Source organism: Molossus molossus, unplaced genomic scaffold, assembly GCF_014108415.1.
Source record: "Molossus molossus isolate mMolMol1 unplaced genomic scaffold, mMolMol1.p scaffold_m16_p_18, whole genome shotgun sequence".
Taxonomy (NCBI): Eukaryota; Metazoa; Chordata; class Mammalia; order Chiroptera; family Molossidae; genus Molossus; species Molossus molossus.
This window is the reverse complement of record NW_023425353.1, coordinates 55,065,989-55,090,489: the sequence shown is the minus strand read 5'-3', so window position 1 is coordinate 55,090,489 and position 24,501 is coordinate 55,065,989. Positions and strand designations below refer to the sequence as shown.

Here is a 24,501-nt window from a genome sequence, read left to right as displayed (position 1 = left end):
CAAGTAGGTGGAGCCTAGCTCCTTCCTCCTGAAGTGTGAGCCGAATACATTACCTCCTCCAACAGAAGTGGAAACAGAAAAAAAATAAAATAACTTTGCTGTGGATAAACCCAACAAACACCGTCTCGGCCAGATGGTCAAGGTCAATGTCAGCAACAATACGTCATGTTTGTGGTACGTATACTTGACTTGATAGGAAGAAAGTGGCACTTTACCTTGTGGCCTCCTCTCAAAATGCTGAAGCCCAGCCTAATTATGAGGAAAGCATCAGATAAATCATTCGAGGGACATTGTGCAAAATACCTGAACATCAATAGTAAAAACTGTTCAGATCATCAAAAGGACGGTCTGAGAGACTGTCACAATCAAGACGAGCCTCAGGAGATAAGACTACTGAATTTAATGTGCCATCCTTCATGAGATCCTGGAACAGAAAATGGGCAGGTAAAACTAAGGCAATCTGAAGAAAGCGTGGGCTTTAGTTAATAAGTATATATCAATACTACTTCATTCATTGTTACCAATGGACCATAGTAACGTAAGATAATAACAATGGGGGAAACTGGGTATGGTATGTAAAAGAACTGTAGTTTTTTTGCAATAATTTTGTAAATCTAAAATCATTCTAAAAATACAGTTTTGTTTTGTTTTAAGAAAAGAGAACTCTGAGCTTGAATTTCTTGTCACCCAGGGGAGGGCAGGCTCTGAATTCAACTGAATTTTATTTCGATAAATAATGAAGCACTTTTTTAAACCTCGGGTGGTGGGGCAAGGAACATAGCCACTGCGCATGTTTAGAAAAATAGATCAACCTGATGAAGAATTTTACAGGCTGTCGAGAACAGTTATAAGTACGCAAACATCTAGCCAAAAGGACATCGTGTCAGCTACATTGATTGACTGTTAAATGGAGGGTAGCTTGTGATTACATCTGTTCCACAGACTCTGTTGTATTCACAGCATCAAAGCGGTGTTACTGTGGGCCATGAGCCAAGAAGGGGCCAGAGCCGAGTGACAGGGACGTGCGCTCTGGTGGCGTTCATTAACATCGGAAGCTGTCAGGCATCTTGAGTGATGCACTGGAACAGGGAGCAACTGCCGTTTGTTCTAATCTTTCAGGGGAAGCTGGATTCGTGAACAAGAAGAGTTTGAAGAACTCTTCGTTAGTGATGAAGTGATGCATCAAAGCTTATAGGGGAGGCTTTGATGCCCAGAGGCCCAAGAACATACATGTGTCAAAATCAGAAGTGAAGCCCAGGTTGCTTTTTTTTTTAATTTTAATTTCCCCCTCCTTGGACATCAATCGCCTTGCTCATGCAAAATTAATCTCTCAGGGTTCATCTATCCTGTATGGTTAGAAATTAAGACGCAACTGAACATGTTTGTATAATCGAATAGAATTGAACTGTGCCCTTTTGCTTTAGAAATTGAGCAGGTGTTCTAGTGAATGCCTGTCACGTGAGCAACCCTCTGCTTCATGCAGGGGCTGTCAGGGAATGCAAAGATGAATCAGCATTGGGTCCTGCCGTCAAGGTTATACTTTTCAGAGACAGACAAGGCACAGACACACTGATGTAAAAAGTCACACCGAGGGAAGGATACTGTGAAAAATGCTTACGTTTATTGTGGGTCCAGGAGCTTTATTCCTACTTGGGAAGATTGGAAGGGAGGATTAGGGACACATTGGTGAAAGATGATGCAGCCTTCTTGTTGGGTCTTAAGAGGTTGGTTGGGTTTGACTCAATGGGGAAGACCATTCCAGGTACAAGAAACAACGTAGACAAAGATATGGGGGTAGTGAAGAGTGGGTATATGTGAAAACCTTCAGGAAATGCCAGCAACCTGACCTGCTGGATTGTGAGGTCCTGAAACACACGGAGGAAGGAACTGCAGTCGGGAAAGTCCTCATCTCGCGAGTGATGCAAATGCCTTCAATTGTCTTCCTGTGTTTGTCGGTTAGTTTTTAGAAGATTTTATAAAACCCTTACTATTCTTATGCTCATATTGACTCCCTGCATATTCTTATGCTCATAGGCAGTGTCTTTTAATTTTCTTATTCATACCAACTGACCCAACTATGGTTGTGAATGAGAAGAAATGGTATGTGTATGCAAAGAGCTCTGGGATTCCCAGATAAGCATCAGTGGAGTGTTACAGAATTGTCTGTAATTCCTCCTTGCCCATATCCATACGCTGTACAATGTGACCTTGCAGCTCACACCATCAAGAAGTGAAGGCAGTTTCTCCACCGCCTGAATCTGGTTGGCCCTGTGTTTTGCTTTGGGTAGTAGATTGTGGTGGAAGTGACACCTGTCAGTTCTGAGCCTTACCACCTTCTCTCCTGAAGCCCCTTCCTGCCCTGACAATAGGCAGGATAGCCTGCGGGGGGATGAGAGACCACAGGGAGCCCATATAGTCCATCTTAGCAAAGGCCATCCTGCACCATCCAGCCCTCAATCAACCCCGCAGCTGATCAAGCAGATCTGTGAGCTCGGCCCAAATAGCCCAAAGATGGATTCCTCTTAGATAGCATCAGAGAAAATACACAACAGCCACTAACATGCATAGGGTGCCAGAATGTGCCTTAATAGTGAGAGTTTCAGGGACTTTTGCAGTGCAGTGTGGCAGCCACTTATTCACTTAAACTCATGTACAAGGATGCACTAAAAAATTGACTTGTCCTCTACTAGTGAACACTGTTCCGGCAATATGGCATTTCACCTTTCTATTTACAAATGTAGAATGTGAAACTGTGAGAGGTTTAAGGGCCCTCCACAACTCTAGGGTGTGTGTGTGTGTTTGTGTGTGGCGGGGGGGGGGGGGGGGGGTCCTGGGATTCAAACTCAAGACTTCTGACTTCAGGTAAAGGACACTTGTTATATTCCACACTGCAGGTAGAGCAGCGATATGTTGGTGTTAAGGAATATCCATGCCACCTCCTCTGCTCAGTAATACCTGCTGATTACAGCCACCAATTTGAATAAGTCAATGAATTAGTTGCTTGAAGATATAAATAAGATTCGATAGAGATATAGACAGAGAGATAATATATATATATATAGATAGATAGATAGATAGATAGACCGACAGACATAGATAATAGATGTGGATTTTGTGTGTCTAAAAATATTTAAGGACACAGAATAGATTTTTAATAACTAGCGGCCCCCATGTTCTCCTTGCCTCTGTTACCATATTCCATTTACAGCTTTATGTGTTTGCATGAACAGAAAGAGAATGCAGACGCCAGAGCCCCCTGGTACAGTGTGGGTCCTTCCCTGCTGTAAAGTGAGCAAGCTGCCTGAGCCAGGTGCCTCTCCAGTGAGGATGACATACAGGCGGAGCTGAGCAATAAATCATAAACCGATCCTCTGCAGATTCAGCTGCAATTGTTTTTATCTACTCTTTTTTAAACAAGTCTTTTAATGGCATCTCCCTGTTTCTCCCTTAGGAAATTATTTCATGGCATAATTGCCCTTGCTTCAAGTGAAATTTTCTTAATGTCCAATTTAAATTGCTGCTTTTTTCAGTCTCGGGCCATTGCTCTCTATTACAATGCTATTAAGCACCTTAAGTAACTCCTCTCTCTTTTGAAAAGGATGAAATTGGCTTCTGCATCTCATTGGAAAATGTAGCCCCAGTCTTATACACCAGACATCTGAAGCACTTGAAAAAGACAGGTGACCGTCCTATTTCTGAAAACAAACTGGTGATTTTCCCGCATATGTGTTTTTCATCAGCTTAGAAACAATTCATGGGACTGTGCTATGGCCTTGGTGTTTCTTCCCATGTCCCTGCAATGGAGAGGGAAGCACACGCATATTCTTTCAAAGTGACGTGAGCCCTGTATTAGCTGAGGTCTTCTACTGAAAGGGGAGAATGTATTTGCACAGAACAGAGGTGCCTACTGAGTTGCTCAAGAACCCAGGAGAGGAGCTGCAAAGTCCATACTTAAAAAAAAACAACTGCAAGAAGTTGGGGAGCCTTTTGATTGCATCGTGGCAATGTGAACATGGATAGTTTCAAAGATACTAACTTACTAAAAACTTTGGGGAACGGAGGGAGCAGTAGGGCCCTAAGCTGCCCCCACCATTTGCCAGAGGTGTTTTCTAGGGCCATTTAAATGGGTCCACTGGATCTTTTAGCAAGAAACCTGATTCCAAATGTTATAACCAGCTGCCCTATTTTGAATTCCAGGGCCTCTACGCCTCGGTTTCTCCCTCCTCCCCCCTGCATGGCCTGCAGTCCCCTGGATGTACCAGACACTGAAGGAGTGAAGCCATGAGCACCCCCGAAACAACGCTCCTCCAATGGAATGCTCTCCAGCTGACTCAGTGTGTGACAGCTTGCTGGGTTTGTTTCCTGACTGTTTACCAAGTCCGGTTTTAGTGTTCACCCCTATTCAGATTTATGTCTTCCTGTTAGCTCCGTCTCTGATCTCTCTCCTTTTTTTCTGTGCCAACACTGAGAGTAAAAAGGAATAACGGCAGTAAAACAAATCAAATAACAAACACAAGCATCAGAGTGCTCCCTGAGCTTCTGCAGTCAGGGAGTTGGTTAATATTGTCTTAGAGGAAGCAGCCTCGTGTCCAATGGAAGGAGCGGGTCTGTGTGAGGACATCAATCAGGAAATGCTTTTCCTCCACAGCAAAAGATGATCAAATGCCTCTCACCCCCACTGTGCAGCGAACCCAGCTCAAAGAGAGAGAAGCTCTTGCCACTGATATCACAAAATCGTGGCAAATCGTTTTGCGGAGAGGATTGGAGATCACAAATCCCTACAGAAAGCACGTGATCAAGATAGGAACTTGAAACAAATACTAAAGCTGGGAACTATAGAAAAATAATCTCTAAGCTCGAAAGAGAACAACTTTTCTTAGTAAAGAGGGCTTGGGGAAAAATCACATGGGAAGAAGCAAGGATTTTTGGTCTTGTGCACAAGTAGCATCCATAGGGTATAGAATGCAACTTTTTTTTTTTTCTCAGCGATAATGAGTGTATTCTCAGCAGTTTTTAAAAGAAGGAGAGATAGAACATTGATATCAGATTTCACTTTGTATTGTGTATTGCTACCAATTAGATGGTGATGGAGAGTTGTCAGCTCTCCTGTGCTGTCTACAGTTTCAGCTCAGTCTTCGTTTGCTTCTCCCTGACAAGTTATATAACTGTGCCTTGTAATGCAGCTAAAGATTGGGCACTTCCATGCAGAAGTCTCTCTCCAAGAGGCAAAAATAAGATGTACACACCTGCTAAAGCTTTGCTGTGCATGCAACAGAATTGCTAAGTGTTAAGAGTCAAGAGCTGGCACTCACTCTTATCCCCACGACGCTGTAGCTGTAGCTCAGAGCCAGAACTTAACTATCATTGTGTTCATCTCTAGCTTCTGAACAAAGAGCCTTTTCAACGCTCATCCACCCTACTTCTTGAGGCCCATGGTTCTTTATAAACCATAGCTGAGATTATATTACCTTTCACTCAAAAATCTTCAAAAGCTCCTCTTTGCCTGTTCACTCTTTGGCTTTCAAGGTCATGCCAACTAGGCCCATTGTGAATTTCCAAGAAGTCATTCTGCCCCTTCTATACAGTCACCTCTTACACCAGTCAACCTGAATCATAATGTTCATGTTTTCTGTGTTTCTTTCAGGCATTTCTCTTGGCTGGGATTGGACTTTACCCACCCTCATGTCTGCATGCCCACATTTAATCTATGAGGTCAAAAGCCTCAGACAACCACAGTCAAAAGTCATCTGCTCCTTCTCAAAATACCTATCTTTACATGTATTTCCACATGAGAACTGGGATTGATTTTCTATATTTTTTAGTCATTATAGAGGGGTATAATTAATTCTGAAAACTCATAAGCTCCCTGAGTGCAGGGGCTCAAGGTCTTGGAATTAGAAAGTGCGCAATAAACGGATATGTTAAGTCTCTCTTGTCCCTTTCCTACCCACACAGAGGTGTACAGGATCATTGGAGATTCTTATGTCTCTATATCTGTATGCTTATTACTATAATTTTAGGTATATAAATATCAAGTCCTTTAATGTTAAGAATTTTGAAATAAAAAGATCCAGAAATATTGGCAATGTGGCATTACCTTCCCGGCTCACAAAGTCAATCAGTCACCAAAAGCTATCATAGCCGGAAGTAGGGTTGTGACGTTACATTTTGACATATAACCTGCTTTCTATAGAAATAAAGTAACTATATGTGTGCTCTTCTTTTAGGACTCTCTTGCATAATTTTAAAAAATATATGTTCTTCATAATATTAGTCTTTTAGATTGTGATGAATGGATATTGTGTTAAGTCTGAGGAACTGTACACGTTATATTCTCCCTCTTGGAAGTTCATGATATAAAGTGACAGGGTAAAGGCTGCAGCAATCAGAAAGTTTTGAAAAAGATTGCTGAACCTTCATTAACCATGTCTCTCAGTGACGACTGTCTGTGGTCTTTTTCATATAATAACTGTAAGTATCTCAGCAAAGGAGTCGTCCATGGAAATAATTGAGAAACTGCTATTCTAAGATATTACTTAGATGCAAAACCCAAATGATTTGTTTTAATTCCACCTTTACGGTGAGGTATTTGCAATACTTTCTTTTTGGTCTGTAAATGCTCAAGTTGGTTGTGATGGTGCCAGGGCACAGGTGAGGGATGGGCCTGCACGTATACCCATAGGATGTACCTGTGCATACGGAATACAGGTTAGCAGGAGGACAGGAATGAGAAGGCATCCACCACACTCCAGCTGCTGGCCACAGCGGAAGCAGGGCCTAAGTACGCATTTATTAGATCGCAAAGCCATGACTGCTGCAGCATGCTTTCTTCCCCGGTTGTGTTTGCTTTGTCCTCCAGATCTCTCTTGTAAAGCTTCTCTGGCTCACATGTACCCCACTTATTTTGTTAGGATGATTTATAACTTTATTCTGAATCCATACTTATACTTAATTACGTAGTTCCATTTCCATAATGTGATGTAACACACTCTCCTACCCTCACCCCGCGTCCTGTGGAACTATGTTAAAACAACCAAAGAATCATAGCTGAAATTCCTTGGTATCCTAGTTAGAACATTTGGTTCCAACTATCACAGAATAACCAAGTGTATGATAAAGTTTACAAGAAATAAAACTGAGTGCTTTCAATTTATTTGTACTTGTTTTGAATGGTGGCACATTATTTGGATATAATCAAATATGCAGAAATGTCTGTTGAATAAATGAATAATTCCCTTGTTATCCTTTATACTCACTTAGAAGTATAAAGAGGATTATTAGGAATGACTCTATCTATACATTTCCATATATGTACCCATGTATCTCTATATAAGCTTATAAACTGAAAAGCATGTAATTGCAAAATGTGATTATAATAAAATTATTAACCATCATGACAAAATGGAGAGACCTAACAATAAATTAAATTCTCAAAATGCTTCATTAACAAAACTCTTTACTCACCCATTGCAAATATTCTGATGTGAAAGAAAGTAAGCAAACTTAAGATTTGGAATAATGCTGGGTATCAACATTTAATGAAAGTAGAGAAGATGAGCCCGAGATGTTACCCGAAAAGATGTCTAAATTTAAAGCCAGATGTCCACATATGAAAGAGTGTGACACACTTGGAGAAGAGTGGCCAAGAGAAAGAAGGCCCATCTTTACCACCTCTAATCCATGGGCAGTCAGGCTCAGTGATTCTAAGGATCATTAAGGGAAAAAAAAATCAGAATTTCCCAGAATTCTATGAAAAGAAGACACACATTCACACTCACGTTTGACTCCTTGAGTTTGGGACCACTGCCAAGATCACAGGGCTAAAGAGAGAATGCATTTCAAAAATGAATCTATATTGGTCAGCCCCATTCCTCCACTAGGGAAAGGTGTTAATTTAGCAAACACTTGGTTCCTTCTCAGAGCAGCTATTGGTTTAATAATTACTCAGCTTATTGGTTTAATGGCTCAATAAAAAGAATGCAACATCCTCATTTTTTAAATCACCTGAGGCCATGCTTATTGATGTGTGAGAGAGAGCGAGAGAGAATGAACATCAGTTGGTTGCCTCCCATACCTACCCTAACCGGGGACAGAACCGGAAACCTAGGTATGTGCCCTGACCAGGAATCAAACCCACAACGTCTTGATATATGGGACAACACTCCAGCCAACTGAGCCACCCAGCCAGGGTGCAACGTCCTCTTTTTATAACATTTTCCACAGTTAGGGCTTATTTACACTGAAGAAATCAGTAGACTGAGATTTGGGAAAATAGGACAGACTTCACAAGGAATAAAGTTAATGAGAGTATGTTTAAAAGTTCCCTTTTAATGGAAAGTAATATGATAACGTTAAAAAGGGGTCAATGGGGATAAAAGGGGGACATCTGTAATACTTTCAACAATTTTAAAAAATGGTAATCTGCTAGGTAGCATTCTTAACTAGTTACTTAACTCTATCTCCAGCTAAACAACATGAAAATGAAAGCAATCTAATGTAAACAATGTGGTAATATGAAAAACAGTGGAAATTATCCAGATATATTTTGCATATCTCTCTTGTTGGTAACAGTTTTTAGGCAGAGAGTATAAAATACAAATGACTAGTCATTGTGCTATGGAGGTAAAAGAAAAACTCTGAGGGTTAGTCCCGATTAAATATCTATCAGAGGGTCAAAGCTGACATCCAGAGTTCTGTGATTATTGGCCAAATCAATTTTAATTGTAGAATCGACAGGAGATTAAACATGTTGGGGTTAGATGGAAACACACCTCTTTTATTTTTTAAAATTTGTATTTATTGAGTTTTAGATAGAGGAAGGGGCAGGGAGATAAAGAAACATTGTTTTGTTGTTCTACTTATTTATGCATTCATCGGTTGATTCTTGTGTGTGCCCTGACTGGGGATCAAACCCACAGCCTTGGTGTGTTGGGGTAATGCTCTAACCAACCGATCTACTTGGCTTGAACCTAGAACAAGCATCTTTTCAAAGCTTTTGCCAGTGTTCTGAATCTTTGAGGCTAAATTATTATTTTTTCAGTTACTTGGACAAACATTGGCGCCTCTGAATCAGTACCGATGGCACTTGACATCACATGACCCACTAAAATTGGTGGACTTTGATCATGGCCCCTTCTAATTTCCCTTTAAACAAAGAAATCTTGTTTTCCAGGTAGATGGCGGAACTGAAACTAAGGTGGAACAGGATTTGGTATAGGACTGCTGTCATCAAGATATTCGGGTTTTCTTAACTGGGGAATAATAGCTACATGTATTCAATGGCCCTAAAACTAAAACCAAGGTATATGTTTCAAAAATGTGAAGCCAACGAATGGAAGAAAAAGATGTTATCTAACTTCCGGGACCCCTGTTGTATTAGGACAAGAACTTACAGATGGTTCAGTGTTTGCCTACCAGGTCTCCAGATGTGGTCCCAGTTCACCTACCTCTGGAACATCTTCTCCCTGCCTCGTTCATGAACAGAGCGCAGGGGGATCCAGTGACGTGTGAGCAAACACAGATGGGAAGAGAGAGTGAGCCAAACTGGTGGTAAAAAACATGACCTTCCTCCATAAGGTCAAATAGTTTTATTTTGATTGAACACTACAATACAGTATATATCCATTAAAAAAAGAAAACTCTATAGTGTATATAAATTATTCCATCCATTCATCAATTCTTTGCTTTTCCATTACAGCTTTGGTACAATAGGAGTTCAGTATATAATTTTTAAATACTTTTAGCATCACAAACTCAACACAAAGTACAAAACTAATAATCCAAATTAGGGACAGTGTAGTCTACACAGTGGTATTCAGTGGTAGGAGAAAATCTTACCTTGATGAATTCATGTCACTAGCTAAGCTCTAAAGGCATACCTAGCAGACATGACAGGAATATGCACCATTGACCAGCTAATGTGTGGATTAGTCTTTGTTTTTTACAGAATACCAGCAGCAATCACGTGGATGTAAGTCCTCAGCCAGTTTCCCACCTTGCTCCTTTCCCCTTAAAGGCCATGAGTAATGTCGGGGGAAATGCACCACAGCTCTCAGAATTTGACCTGCCACCCGGCGTTGCTCATACTCGCACAGTTTGTCCTGCAGCTCGCCGACATCACGGGGACAGTGCTGGAGGGACAGTGTGGGCCAATCAGCCGAAGGTTGTTCTGAGGGGTCGGCGGTGTGACGTTACAGTAAACAGGCATTCCAGTGGCTGGGAGTGACCCTTGACCTGTCTGATTAGGCAGCATGATTGGCTGTTGGTATGACTGCTGGGGCAGTCCTTGAGAACCCTGGGTCATTGGCACCTGTGGGGAGACACAAGAGAGAACCATTTGTGAAGAGGTCATTTTGGGGTATCCAGTGAGGTACTGTGATGTGAAAAATAGTCAGGCTTTTGGGTTCACCAATCTCAGCTCTACCTTTTATAAGCTGTTTCACATTGAACAAGTTACTCTACCTCTCTGATTCTCTAGGTCATTTGCATAATATCACCTACTTCAAAGTACCACCAAGAGGATTGCAAGGATGATGTACAATGCTTGGAACGGGTCTGGCGTGCAGTACGTGCGCAGAGGTGTTAGTTCTCTCCTCTCTCTTGTTACCTTCCAGGGACAGCACCTCCCACTCTGTTTGGAAAGCCATGTCCTCTTCTGGCTTTATGAAAGCAGAGTGGCCTGGAGCCAGCTGGAGCAGGAGGGGCTTTGTCCCAGGCACCTGCTCACTGTCAGCTGCAGCTTTAGAGAACATCTACTACGGAGCTAGAGGCACACACTGATCGCGAGAGTGAGGACTGTCAGGACAGGAGGGCGGAAGATAGGTTCTTTAGGGCCAGAGCACCTGGTTACCCGGTGCAGCTAAAGGTAATGATTCGAGTGTCTCCCTACGCTTCACTGGCGCTCCCAGTGGGTTTGAAGTTGCAAGTCACACAAGAGCACATGACACCTTTTAAATACCCAATATGGAAGCAATCCCGAAAATGTAGTTGTTAGGCCCCATAAGTGCCCTTTGAATGAATCTGAGATGCCATTTTAAAATCCCTTTTAACACGTAAGTGTGGTACAATAAAGTTTTTTGGGAGTGTGTACAAAAATAAATGGAAAACTGTCATAAGGGTTTTCTCCCCATAAGCAAAACTTCCACAGAATGCCCAGATGCCTTCATGAATAGAAGTTTAGACTGCAGAACTTGCTTGCACGAATAGAAAGTGTATATGGAACCGCACCTTGGCAGGGCACACACAAGGCGCAATAGTTAGAGAAGCATGCGTTTCTCATTTCTACTTGTCTGTTAAAACCTGGACTCAAGTCAACCATCCACACGGACTGTGCCTGGCACCCACCCGGCATGGGGACGCACCCACAGCCTCTTCTTTGGCAAGTGCTACTTGAGAACCCAGGATTTCCAAGCTGCTGACGTGCACCTGATAAGAAGACATTGTTGGGTAGGAGACCATCACACTTTGCACCGGAGTTCCTGGCTGGTTGCTCATGACGCTCTGGCCCTGAGGTGGCTGCTGCACTCCCATTAGGCCTTGGAACCCCTGTTGACCAGACAAGACCGGCTGGTAACCTGCAATGAAAAACCACCTCTTGAACTGTTTGTGCCAGGAAAAACACGAGTGATATTTGGCAGGGCGAAAGCATTTGTTTGTAAGTCAACCTTCAGACATCTCAGTCTCCATATCAGGAATGTGTTATCCAAATGCTTATTTACTAAGAACGCCTTTTTTTTCTTCTAAAAGGGGAAAAAAGTACTAGAGTATGGCTTCACACAATTGACTGATATTTCCATCTTGATGCGGAATGGTCCAATGAGCATGTTGTGACAATGGTAAATTCTTCGTGACACAAAACAGGAGCCTCTGCGATATCAGTTGATGGATTCAAATTCCATCTTTCCTGTATGTCTTTTGCTTTGGTTTTGATGATATTCAGAGGATTCACAGAGTATCAGGTTCTTTTCTAATGAAATGGACTCATTCTCTTACTCTCTCACCTTCCTGCACAACCTCATTTCACCTGGAGTCCACCAAGCGGCCTACTGACCTCACACACATTCCGCTTACAGTGTCCTCGTGAACAAAACGAGTCACTCGCCCGGCTCATCCATGTTGGGTTCCTTACACAAAAGGCCGGAACAGCAAGTGAAAGGTATGGCATGCTTTTGTTCTGTGAGAATGTTCTGGTTAAACAGTAATAAATGATCATGTACAGAGGATATAACAGATGACACAGAAGGCAACATTTAAGAACTGTATCTGTTTGTGTCCTGGGTGGGTCATTGGTTGGGTTCCTTTTCTTTCAGTGGGTCAGCATTTATTTGTTCTAATTATTCTAATCACCACAGCAAGTAGTTTATATATTCTTCTTCTTTTTTTTTTTAATCCTCACCCAGGATATTTTTTTTCAGATAGAGTTGGAGGGAGTGGGGGGGGGGGGGAGAAACATTGATTGAGAGAGACACGTCGATTGGTTGCCTTCTGCAAAACTTGACCAGGGCCTGGAACCGAACCACAACCAAGGTACATGCCCTGAGTGGAATCAAACCCATGACTCTTTGGTCCTAGGGCTGACTCTCTAACCACTGAGCCAAACTGGCCAGGGCAGTTTTTATGTTCTTGAAGGAAGGCTATGGACTGTTCTTATAAATGTTAGGAAGAAAGTGATGATTTGGGTGCAATGTTATGGTGGGAGAGAAATGAAACAAATTTGCTTCCTGCTGTAAAACAAGGTCCTTCCAGCCCAGCTGGTGTGGCTCAGTGAACTGAGCGTAGTCCCATGGACTGAGAGGTCCAGGTTTGATTCCCCATCAGGGTATATGCCCAGGTTGCGGGCTCAATCCCCTACAGGGGGTACAGGAGGCGGACAATTGATATTTCTCTCACATTGATGTTTTTATCTCTTTCTCTCTCTCTAAAAAATCAGTGAAAACAAACAAAAGAAAACAGGTCTTTCCAGAGTTTGTGTTATTAGGCACGATGAGTACCGGGGAATAAGTACAGCTGTTCTCTTAATACAGTTCTCTGAGGGAGGGTCTTGGCAAGCTTAGATTTTTCTTAACACAAACACTCAATTAAGTCTTACAACTACTTTGGACAAACTGAACAAGAAGTAAAAAAACAATTCCTAATTGATATGCATTGTTAATAGATGACCTATATTTTGAGTGCATGTGAGAGTTTTACCTTTATATTGAGTCAGGTGAGGAAGGATAAAATTATAGTAGTAGTCTTTAGGGAACACAATATTTGCTATCCTTGGCCATACAGAAAAGAACCTTCACCCATCTTAGAAGAATATTGTGGAAACACAGCTTGCAAGGGGCCACTGAGTTAGGAGATCAGCTTGATTCATCAGACATAAAACAAGGGGCAGCCTGTCTGGAACTCCAGGCAGAGCAAGTTCGGGAGGCCTGACCTTGGCCCGCAATCATGGGCAGAGCAAGTGTGTAATTTAGAAAGTCACCCTTTGACATTCGGGACGTGTCCCGTGGTTTTCCATTCATAGTCCTCACTTCATTTTCATAGTTCTAATTTACTGAGTTATTTTGAATTGTTATAAAATCACTACCTATTAAGAATACCATGACTACCACCCTGTCAGCCACACTGTGCCCACAGTACACAGTTCCAGCCTGCCTTTAATTTTTTTTTTTTTAATTCTCACCCTAAGATATTTTTCCACTTCAGATAGAGTGGGAGAAACATCAATGGGTGAGAGACACATCGATTGGTTGCCTCCCGCATGACCCCAACTAGGCCGGGGACTGAACCGCAACTGAGGTACGTGCCCTTGACCAGAATCGAACCTGCGACTCTTCGGTTCGCAGGCTGATGCTCTAACCACTGAGCAAAACTGGCCAGGGCCAGCCTGCCTTTAATGTGCTCTGCAGGTCTATGTGAGATTAGGACCATCAGCTCAAGGGCTGTATACCTTAACACGGTTCCAGTTTATGCCATAGGGAAAAGCCATCAGACTTGGGAACAAGAAACGTGACTGAGGCCGTGTCCCCGTCCTCGCTACCTCCCAGAATGCCTCCTACGCAGAGGCACTTTGGAGAAATTGCTTTTACCATTAACTGAAAAAATACTTTAAAATGGTTTCTATTATTTCCCATTGTCTCTAGGTCTTCCACTCGAATCCATATATCTGTTGCTAACTATCGCATGTTTACTTGACCCCTGACCACATGAAAGTCAGTGTCACAAGAACTGTCGAATAGGAAGGGAAATAACTTATGGTATGGTTGTAGAACCCTTGACCAACAGCCTTCCCGACCATTTCGTTCTGTAGCAGAGGGCAGGTCGTGTGAACTCAGTCTCAGGTCTGTGTAACGGCAAATACAGCAAAGCCTCATTTCCAGCTGAAGAGTCAAAGCTCAGGTTGCAATGAGAGAAATGTCTTAGATTTTTGTCTTGAATTTGGTCACGTTGGTGAAGGCCAGCTGGCGTCCATGGACCCGGGGCCGAATACACACAGCTGCCATGCAGACGAGGTGAGGAGAGGGCAGCGGGGAGAGGCGGGCAGGGGATGCGGGGGACTTGCTTCTATTATTTATGTATTTGCTTATCAAATCCTCCCCTCCGTTCACAGAGTCTGTTCCAAAATGAATCAAGGCCGGGGAGAGATTCAATATTATGCCAGCTCTAAACCCAAATTGGGGTGAAGAGAACATAAGTCTTAGATAATAGAGATGTTAAGAGACACCGTAAACAGGATGTTTGGAAGGCAGACGAGGCACACTTGAAATAACAGCCAAGGAGAGAAAAGAGCGAGGAGGTGGATGGCTGCTCCCTCCGCAATCCAGGGGCAGAGCCTGTGGGAGGGGCTTCATCTCCCCTGGGAGCTGAGACCAGAGGCGGCGGCCACGACTCCCACCCCAGGCCTCCTCAGCCGATGATTTGTGAACTTCAGTAGTTAGTTATGCATAGCAATGGGCTTCCTGCTCTGCACTGGGCTTCCCACAGTAAACACACGTAAGGCAAATAAAGATTTATGGGGGCAGCGAATCACACTCTACAATTCCAAATGAAAACTTAAGTACAAAGAAAGCCCAATTTATATTCATGAATCCATTTATTACTCAGTTCGTTCTCCGGGCAAGAGATTTACACGTGGAATGGTTTAATTGGAGGCCCCTCTCTCTGTAAATTATGTTACAGCAGCAGGTAGGTAGCAGCACGGTCCTTAAGACAGGAAGGAGGCCGTGCGGAATGTGAACCTGCGCTCGGGCCCAGCAATAGACAAACAGAAATGCCATAGCTGTGACCTAAGAATGAACTGACAGCGTCTGCCTGGGACACGACACACCCGAAGGCAGAGATGGCGGCGTTGGCGGCAACCTGCTTATCTTGTCTATTCAAATGAGAAATGTGTTCCGGTTTGTCAATTCTCAGCTGTGAAATGATCAGTTTTCATATTTATTGAGGATTAGCAAGATATAATACATCTCGGGCAACAGAGACAGCACCAGTATCTGCCCTGTGGGCCTGCTATGGAGATCATGAAGACATCGACGGTTTTTATTATTCCTTTTTTAGTCAAGATTAATTCAATTTTCAAGTCACATGCATCATTTATTTTCTGGAGGTAAAAAGGTTAGGAGTAGACAAACGCCTCCTAGCAAATAAAAGGAGGCATTCTGCTAAGATTGAGGATTTATAAGATTTAAAATGTCTGGGTCTTGCCCTGGCCTGTATGCTCAGTGGTTAGAGCGTTGGCTGGAACACTGATTCGATTTCTGGTCAAGGGCTCATACCCGGGTTGCAGGTTTGATTCCCGGCCCTGCATGCAGGATCTCTCTCTCCCTTCCTTCCTCTGTCTCTCTCTCCCTCCCTCCCTTCCCCTCTCTGTCTCTCTCTCCCTCCCTCCCTTCCTCATCCCTTCTACTCTCTCTGAAAATCAATGGAAAAAATATCTTCGGTTAAGGATTAACAAAAAAAAATATTTTTAATGGTCTGGGTCTTATCAATCTGAACAGTAATAGTGTTTCTATTAAAATACAACAGTTACTGAATGTTATTTATAGTTTGAGTATAATTCATTAAAATTCTGTCAAGGAATGTAAATGGATTGGGGATTACACATTGGCATGATTGCGACTAACATCATTTGAACTCACTGTATTCGAATACTTCGTCACAGACCAACATCTGGGAAAGGGATAAAAGGACAAAGTGGTAACTTGCTTTCGGGTTTTCGTTTCCCTGGCCGCTGCTGTTGGTTTTGGAGGTTCAGATGGGGCCGGTGTAGTGAAAGAGGGCAGGTATCTACAGGGCACGTGGGTGGAGAAGCTGGCAGTTCTACCGCCTCCCCCCGCCCACCCAGGCAGTGTCGTTTCATGTTGTGTGTATTAAATGAAGGATTCTTAATATGCTGAAATGTCTTTGCAAATTCTTGAAATTAACAATCTCCTTCATATAAAAGTTACTGATCTTGGAAGAGTCAAAATACAAATATTTCTCCAAGTTCCTAAGGAATCAGCGAGCTGTTTGATTACGAATCCGAACTGAGCTCTTTGTGCATGATTTTGGGATGGAGTAGCTCGGCTGCGGCACAGCTGGGGAACAAGAGGAAGAAGAAACGTGCTTTTCCCGGACTGGCCTCTCCTTCTGCTGAATCGTTACAGTTCATGCACTGCACCGCTGTCCAAAGCTGCCCATTTTCCCGCCTGCTTTCCTATCAATTCCTCTACACTTTTATCTTCTCGGACGTCTTTCCATTATAAACCAGCTAACCAGCTCTACGCACTGATCATCTACTCTCACCCAAACAGTGAATTAAGAGTTTTTTTCTTATTTTTTCTCAGGACAACAATCCTGGGAGGCATAACTAAACTTCTTTCATAAAAAAGAAAACAGTGATTTAGAGAGAGGTAGGGACTTGTTGAGGTCACGCAGCCAGTAGGAGGGAAGCTGGGATATAAGCGAGGTCTTCCGCCTTGGGCACTCTTGCTTCTCACTAGACAGTAGTACTAGTTCTTACACGTTCTTCCAGCTCTCGGACCCCACACAGTCCCTTTAGTTATGGCAGATACTCAGTGGCCATTTACTGCAGTCATTGTTTTCTTGATACTTAAAACAATTGAGTAAAGTGGATGAGAGTTATGATCCACAATTCCTTGAACAACATCTTGCTAGTATCAAAGGAAGAAACTCACAGGCAGAGCATAACTGCCTTGTCAAAATCAACTCATACGGCTCGATAACAGTGCTCAAGTTTTCTCCTCAGATCAGGGGGCACTAGACACACAGTGGGGCTGGAGTGGGGTGGGGTTAGTCAGATGGACTCTAGTCCTCTTGTCTGATCAGCTGATTCTATAGTTTTCAATTACTAGGACATTTTCCAAGAGTGGCTCTCCTCATAGTCTTTGAATACTGTACATTTCCTCTGAATTGTTATATCAAAGTGATGTTAGAATATAAGATAAAAATAATCGATTTCCACATTAAATGAAAGACTAATTTGGTCCTGTGACTGTTCCAGGAAACTGGTTGCCCATAGGACAGTCACTTGACTTTTGAAAACAAAATGAGCATTCATAGTTTTGAATGATAAAAATAGGTGAGAGAAAAAAGGTACACAGGGACTCTGCAGAACGATCTAGAATGTCAGACAAAAGCCTGGAGAAAGCAAGACCCTCCAGACCACATAGGCTGTACTCTTAGTTTACAGACAGCTATCACTACGCTTTGCAATTCTGTGACCACTAGGCATTTGTCCCCAAGGTTTACTTTGCCTCCAGGGTGCTGCCTCTAAGACCAGCAGACCTTTCTAGCTTCCTCTCCCTCCAGGACTTTGGTGCTCCAGTGGCCTTGGGTGGGGAGAAGAGATGCTCAGCATGATAATCATGCCATCTCTGCAGTGTCCTAGACCAGTGGTCCTCGGGCACTAAGGAAGGCCCCGGCTTTCACTGGCCTTTGTAGAGCCAAGTCTAAGGTGATGAATCTCAGCTGAGACAGTGTATGCCAAGTGGGGCCCACTTTGAAAAGCCAGGTCTGAATCTTTTGAAGCATTTTATCTCTATGCCAACCTCCCAATTTATGGGTCCTCAAACTCTAAGTAGGGAGTTTAAAGCAAGAATAAGTCTAGATGAACCAGAAGCCTTTGTTAATCATCAAACACGTCAAAAAATTAAGACACTGGATAAGCATACCTAGTCCGGAAATCATAATCAGATACTGTTCCGTTCTTAGGCATAAAGTAAAAGAGCATGAAATGGTCCTAAGAATTCAAAAAGGGGAGTACAGGACATTGCTTTTATTTATTTACTTTTCTGAAGACCTATGATGACTTCTTCCATCTGTGTGTGGATTTCAGCCTTCACCTCACCTATGGCTGCTCTCTGCATCGCCCTCTTTCTCTTGCTCACCGTTTGTTAGTCCGCGGTGTTAATTCCTTAGGAACAGATGCCGAAGGGCCTGCAGGGCAGCTGCCTGGAGAAAGGGGGGGTCGGTCGCAGTGTGGACCAGTTCACCCTAACGAGTCTGCGGAGAGCTGGGACGGGCTCCTGACGCACTCGTTTTCTTTGTACGTGCTCTTTTGCTCATTAGCTTTCACACTGCACAGAGTGTAATTCTTAAAAGCCTCTTTACTGTCCCCTGAGAACATCCATGCGTGCATGGGTCATTTTCTAATGGCAATACACATCAGATGAACCGGCCTGTCCCTGCCAGCTCGGGGGCCTCTCCACTGCAATTATACCAGCCCGATCCATGTTATCGCAACTACAAAGCTGGTTTTCTGTCTTTTTAAAAAAAATTCAGGGCAAACATGAGAGACATTGTTAAATGACTAGAGGAAGGGACCACGCACGGAATTTCAATGAGCGCCTCCGAGGGAAGCCGGCATTGAATTCCGTTTTAAATGGAAGAGGCTGTCATGTGATTGACGTGATTCTCTGAACTTTGCTGGCCCAGAGAGCGGTGCTGACAGCCTGCGAGCTTCAACAACCCAGAGGGAGGAAAGCTACACGGAGGCGCACACATGTTTCCCTTTCTTAACGAGGTGGCGTGGACGAGAAGGCAGCGTGGCATGCTTGCATCGCATTCTTGCTACTTGACCAGTGGTCATTATGGACGTAAGACCAGGCAGGGTGCTGCGGAGGCTACCTAAGGTGCTCTTTCCCAGAACAGGCTTGGGGCCAAGTCAGGACAGGGATGGCTCTAATAACTGTTCCTACAATAACATTCCCCCTGGTGGATATTTTCATTGACGGATTGCTTCTGATCAACGGAGGAGAATGGGATAATCATGAGGTCAAACATCATGGGGTCAATGTCATTGTGATCAGGTAGCTGTCACATAGCTACAGGGTGTCACCTAGCCCTAGCTGGCTATTGTTGAAAATAAGTCCTAAGGGCACAGATTCGATCTGTAGAAATATCTACCCATCACTACCACAGGAAAAATTACTTCATAGGCCACTAAACATGGACCAAAAGGGCCAGCCATCTTTGTGGAAGAAATAATTGTACATTACTTTTCCCAGTTAGTCAAAGATATCCATCTTATTTTCTTTGATTTCAGACTGGTAGGGTTTTTACCTAAATATTATTCTAGGAGTGGACTTAACAATAAAATGGTCTCACGGGGGAGTCTGCTGGAAAGCAATAATCCAGGGCAGAGATGATGAAGACCTGACCTCAGGCAGGTGTGGTGAAAATGGAGGGGAGGGACACTAGGACCCGACCTGTCTTCAGCTGGCATCCTGGAGTTTTCGTGGTGCCACAGCTTGACGGACAGGAGCGTGGACAAATGGACTGTGCCGTAATCATAGGTATCAGTTGTCTGCTGGGAAACGGACTGTGATGCACAAAAGCCCTGGTTTGTAGTTCTTGATAATTTCCCTGGTGTAAATATCTCCACCGTGGCCAGTTTCAAGCTACAGGCGGCTTAGCAATCAGCTGGCAAAACCCTTGATTTAAAAAAAATCTTTTTCCACTGTGCCCCTGTGAGAACGAATGAAAGAGCTCTAGCGCACTACTGACCAAATTCAATGCCAAACAATCAAACTTCTGGTTCACGTAAATTGTGCTCCCCCCTTTTTTTTTAAGTCTTGTTTGCTATTTGTTCTTTTGGCCTTTGGTGTCAGAACGACCGTGAGAGCCATTCACAGAGCTCATGCAATGGGCGGAGACAGGCGCGGAAATCTACGGTACATGGACGGTGTCAGAGAGGGACATGTCTCGGATGCCCACTCTGGTGTGGGTCGGACATGGGAAGCACGTAGCAGAAGGTTTCCACATTGTGTGAATGTAGTATTAGAAGACGAGCAGCTATTTGCTAATGGGGTGAAGTGGGAACAATGAACATAAAGGAGGGATAAACATACAAACCAGCATGTGAGTAGCCCAGAGAGGTGAACACAAATATGTACAAGGATTCTAAGCATTCTAAGTATTTAGAGGGGGCAGCAGGTTAGAAATGGGGAGGGCAGGAACACAGAAAGGAAGCTGGACTCAAACCCTAGGGCCTTGAAAGCCATTTATAGAAATAGAATTGAAGGTCAAAAAATTTAGGGGAGCGTGTAAGCAGAACCATAAAATGAGGGACAGTCATTTCCTAAGGTTTCTTTAGGACTCACTTGGGGGTTGCGTAACTGGAAGTAGGAAATGGATGAAGGGGGGCATGGCAATAACTTAGGGTAGAGGCAAGGATGGTGAACTGTCAGAACCCGTCACCTACGAGGTACAAGGGGAGTATGACGGGAAGGAAAAATCCAAGAACAAATCCCGAGCTCTTGTTCTGGTGAGAGAGTTGACCGCAGTGCCTTGGTCATACGTACAAGAGGTTCAGTCCGTGGAGATGCTCAGCAACCACACGAGGAAAGGAATTCTGGGGCTCAGGCACATGGCTGGTCTCAGGGACACAGGTTTGGGAGTTGTCAGGACGTCGCTGCTCTTAGAGCCAGTACAGTTATGAGAGGGAGCAGCCTGAGAGGATACTCAACGTGGGGCCCTAAGGCATGATAATACTCAAATATTGGTCTGACAAAAATGTGAAACCCGAATGGGAGACACGAGGAGGCAGAGACACATGGCAACGACTGGAGCTGCAGAACTGTGAAGAAAGAGGAGAAAGCAGGCCCTGGTGCAGAAACGCAGCGGTGATCTCGACAGAAGCAGAGGCAGAACGGGGAAAGCCGCCAGGCGAGAAGGGAAAGGAAGGAAAGGGGTTCCTCTGAGAAGCTGGACAGTGAGACCACACGCCGGGCAGAGAGCTACAGGACACTGTGGAGTTGACACAGTTTTTTGGGGGTGGGGTGTTTGTTACTGCTTTAACATGGCATACATATAAAGGTTTTATATTTCAGAAAAAGATTAAGAGGAAAAGATTAAAAATATGGAAGAGAAGCCCGGCTGCTGTGGTTCAGTGGATTGAGCGTCATCCCGTGCACCAAGAGGCCACCGGTTCGATTCCCAGTTGGGGCATATGCCTTGGATGCAGGTTTGATTCCCAGCCTGGGGTTCAATCCCCAGTTTCTCGCTCATTGGTGTTTCTATCACTCTCCCCTTCTCCCTTCCTCTCTATCTAAAAAATCAATAAAGATATATTTTAAAAGAATATGGAAGAGCAGTAAAAAAAAGCTATGAACATGTCATCATTCATAGCACATTAGACATCAAGGGATGAGTATAACCAAGAAGGCTGGGACCTGAGTGACAGTCTGCATTTTCTCCCTGAGCCATTGGATTGCTTTCAATGTCACCTCCTCACGACTACACACCTAATTTGATCCAGCAGTAGTGTTGCCTCCTTCCTCTCTGCCAGCTTGGTTGAAGACACAAGGCAGCTCTGGGAGCTTATGAGGAGACAACAAAATGCTATAATCTGGGGAAGGCCACAGAAGCTACCCAAGGCAATCTTGACAAGAATCTGAAGGAAAGGGGTTGTTGTGTGTCCATGAATATAATCAGTGTTCACAAGGAATTGCGATAACCGAAGGAAGGTCTTGATCAGAGATCAGGGAGAAGCTCATGGCCCCTCAGACTCTCCACTCAAAGTTCATCAACAGGACAAAATGATATGACATGCTCTACATTATACACTGAAGTAGACAGAGGACATTTCCATGAAAAAACAGAAACAAGCAACAGTGAGATGTTCTCTGTTTCATGTCTGACACACACACTCTTTGAACCTATAGATGCAAAGTGCCAAGCACTAACATTTTTAGGAATTTCAGAATGCCAAGACAGTTAGAAGGTCAACTTGTTTGCATTTCATTACAGCTCAAGGGCCATGGGCTGGTTCTAGATTATATAATGTATAGTTAAAACAAAAAATCACACACCTGAGCTTGGTATAAATGTATGTGTTCTACCTATAACGAGTGTTTTCCAAGGAAAATTTGTAAAGTTTTTATTATAGAGTTTGGGGAACATGACTTCTGATCCCCTATTATTCTGTCTCTTCATCAATATTCCAACAAATGGCCCCAAAGGAGAAGCCTCTGGGCACCAGATGATGCCATAGCTCCAAACAGCAATGGATACTTTCTGCTTCTCTACATAATCAACTCACGAGTATCCTTAATAATAACAATAAAAAATTTCTTTCATCTCACCATGTGGGAAACTGTTATTTAAAAGTGTGGTTTTTATCGAGATCAAGACAATAATCGGATGTCTTCAGTCGTCCACACAAATACAAAAATGTGCTGATTTTTTCAGCTGGCTGGAATTGGAGGCTATGGTAAACACTTAAATCCGATCTCACAATAATTAAAGTGAAAATAAAACTGAAGGACAAATGGTCCATCCTGAAGACTCTTTCAATCATCCCTCCAGGGCAGGCTGTCTCCACGGTGACAGAGCAGTTTTATTTTTTTTAAATGGCCTGCTCCAGGGTAGAAAGAGAAATGATCCAGATCATTCACTTGTTAACTTTTCCCTTCAACCCACAGCGTTTAAGGGTAATACTCACATTTCATCATGGTTAAAAGCTTTGTAAGCACCCAAATGGAGCATGAACATTTTAAATCACAATCTTTGTGTCTGAGGTTCCCTTCCAGGCCTGCCTGGCACAGCCAGCTCTCTAAACCTTGAGGCAGAGGAGTCCTCTGGGCCGAATACACCACTGATGTCTTCAGTGAAATGATGATGCAGAGACACTGGGTCTAAGAGAACCAGCAGAGGCCCTGAGTTCTATCCCTGGCAGGACACCGGGCTACTCTTAGGAGTGTACTGAGAGAGAGCTATACCAGGCCAGCCCATCCTCACCCAGCGAGGTCTGTGTGCTGCCATCGGAGCTTTGGATTCTGTGTGCCACTCAATCCTGCCTCATCATCTTGTCTCCCCCTCTGATTGGTACCTGCTTCCCCCTAGATAGAACACTTTCCCCTGGATCTGTGGTCTCAGCATTGACCTTTCTGAATGGCTTGGAGGGCCAGTTCAAACACCTGTTGCTGGGCTCCACCCACAGGTCCTGATTCAGCAGGTTGGGGTTGGGGCCCAAGAATATGCCTTCGTGACAAGTTCCCCAGTGATGCTGATGCCACAGGTCTGGGGACAACACTTTGACAATCACGGCTGGGCCCTGGCACTCTATCAGTGTTTCTGCCCTGAATTCCTCTTGTTTAATCCACCCCTTTCTCTTCTCCTAGAGTGGGTGATGGGATCTGACAAACACTCTGTCAGAGGTCATCTCCCCTCTCTGACTTCATTTTCACTGTCTATAAAATGGGAACAATCCTTTGGTCGAGGGCCATTAGGACCCCTCTTGTGAGACACATTCCAGATGGAGCACCTGGCAATGACCAATATGTACGACCTCCTTCCCTTGCTCTTTCCACTTTCCACCTTGTATGAACTTGACCTCCATGCTATTACTCATTTAGGTCCTGCTGCCCAGGTGGATTACAATCCTCTGGAACAGAAGCACATCTTACATACCTCTGCCTAGTCCTGTATTCTCTGCTCAGTGCCTCAAGAATATTTGTTGATGATGTTGATAAATTTCCCTTACTGCCCTCACGCTACAGGAACTCCGCAATGCCACATAATAGAAAAGAAGCCAACAAACAAACACCCGAAGGAAGGGAAGAAAGAAACAAAGCACTCACCCAGAGCAACCACAGCCCTGCCCGGGCATGAGGGGCAGTGGCAGGGAAACGATTTATCACCATCACAGTGGAGTCCGGAAGAAGCCGACCAGAGGTCAACTGCTTCCTCTTACCCTCTTTGCCTTCTGGAAGAAAGAAGTTCTTTCTAAAAGCAAATCAAGAGGGCAAGACACAGCTTTCTCATTCCACCCCTTGGTGTTGCGATCGGGCAGACAATGAGTCCAAAGAAAGGAGAGGAGGAAGAAACATGGTAAGGTGCTGAGAAGAGCTGGGGATGGGAGAAAAAGGCATCAGAAACATTGTATCTGGTCTTCTCCAATCTATGTGAGCACTTGGTGAGGCACTGGGCAAACCAGAGTTTTGTAGCCTCGTGTTTTTTGGGACATAACTGTCACTTTGCTAACCAATGGTATGCTCTCCTGTGACTGAGTCT

The 24,501-nt window shown here is 43.8% G+C and overlaps 1 protein-coding gene across 2 annotated transcripts in view; it reads right to left on the bottom strand.

The window, feature by feature from the left end:
• Positions 1-9,659: 9,659 nt before the first annotated feature.
• Positions 9,660-24,501, bottom strand: part of ARPP21 (cAMP regulated phosphoprotein 21) — a 605,449-nt gene continuing 590,607 nt past the window's right edge. For both annotated transcript variants that reach the window (XM_036267058.1, XM_036267057.1), the window contains 2 exons: positions 11,344-11,573; positions 9,660-10,309 (listed from right to left, as the gene is read on the bottom strand). In XM_036267058.1, the coding sequence (XP_036122951.1) occupies positions 10,052-10,309; positions 11,344-11,573 (488 nt within the window). In that variant the 3' untranslated portion in view covers positions 9,660-10,051. The remainder of the gene's footprint in view (positions 10,310-11,343; positions 11,574-24,501) is intronic.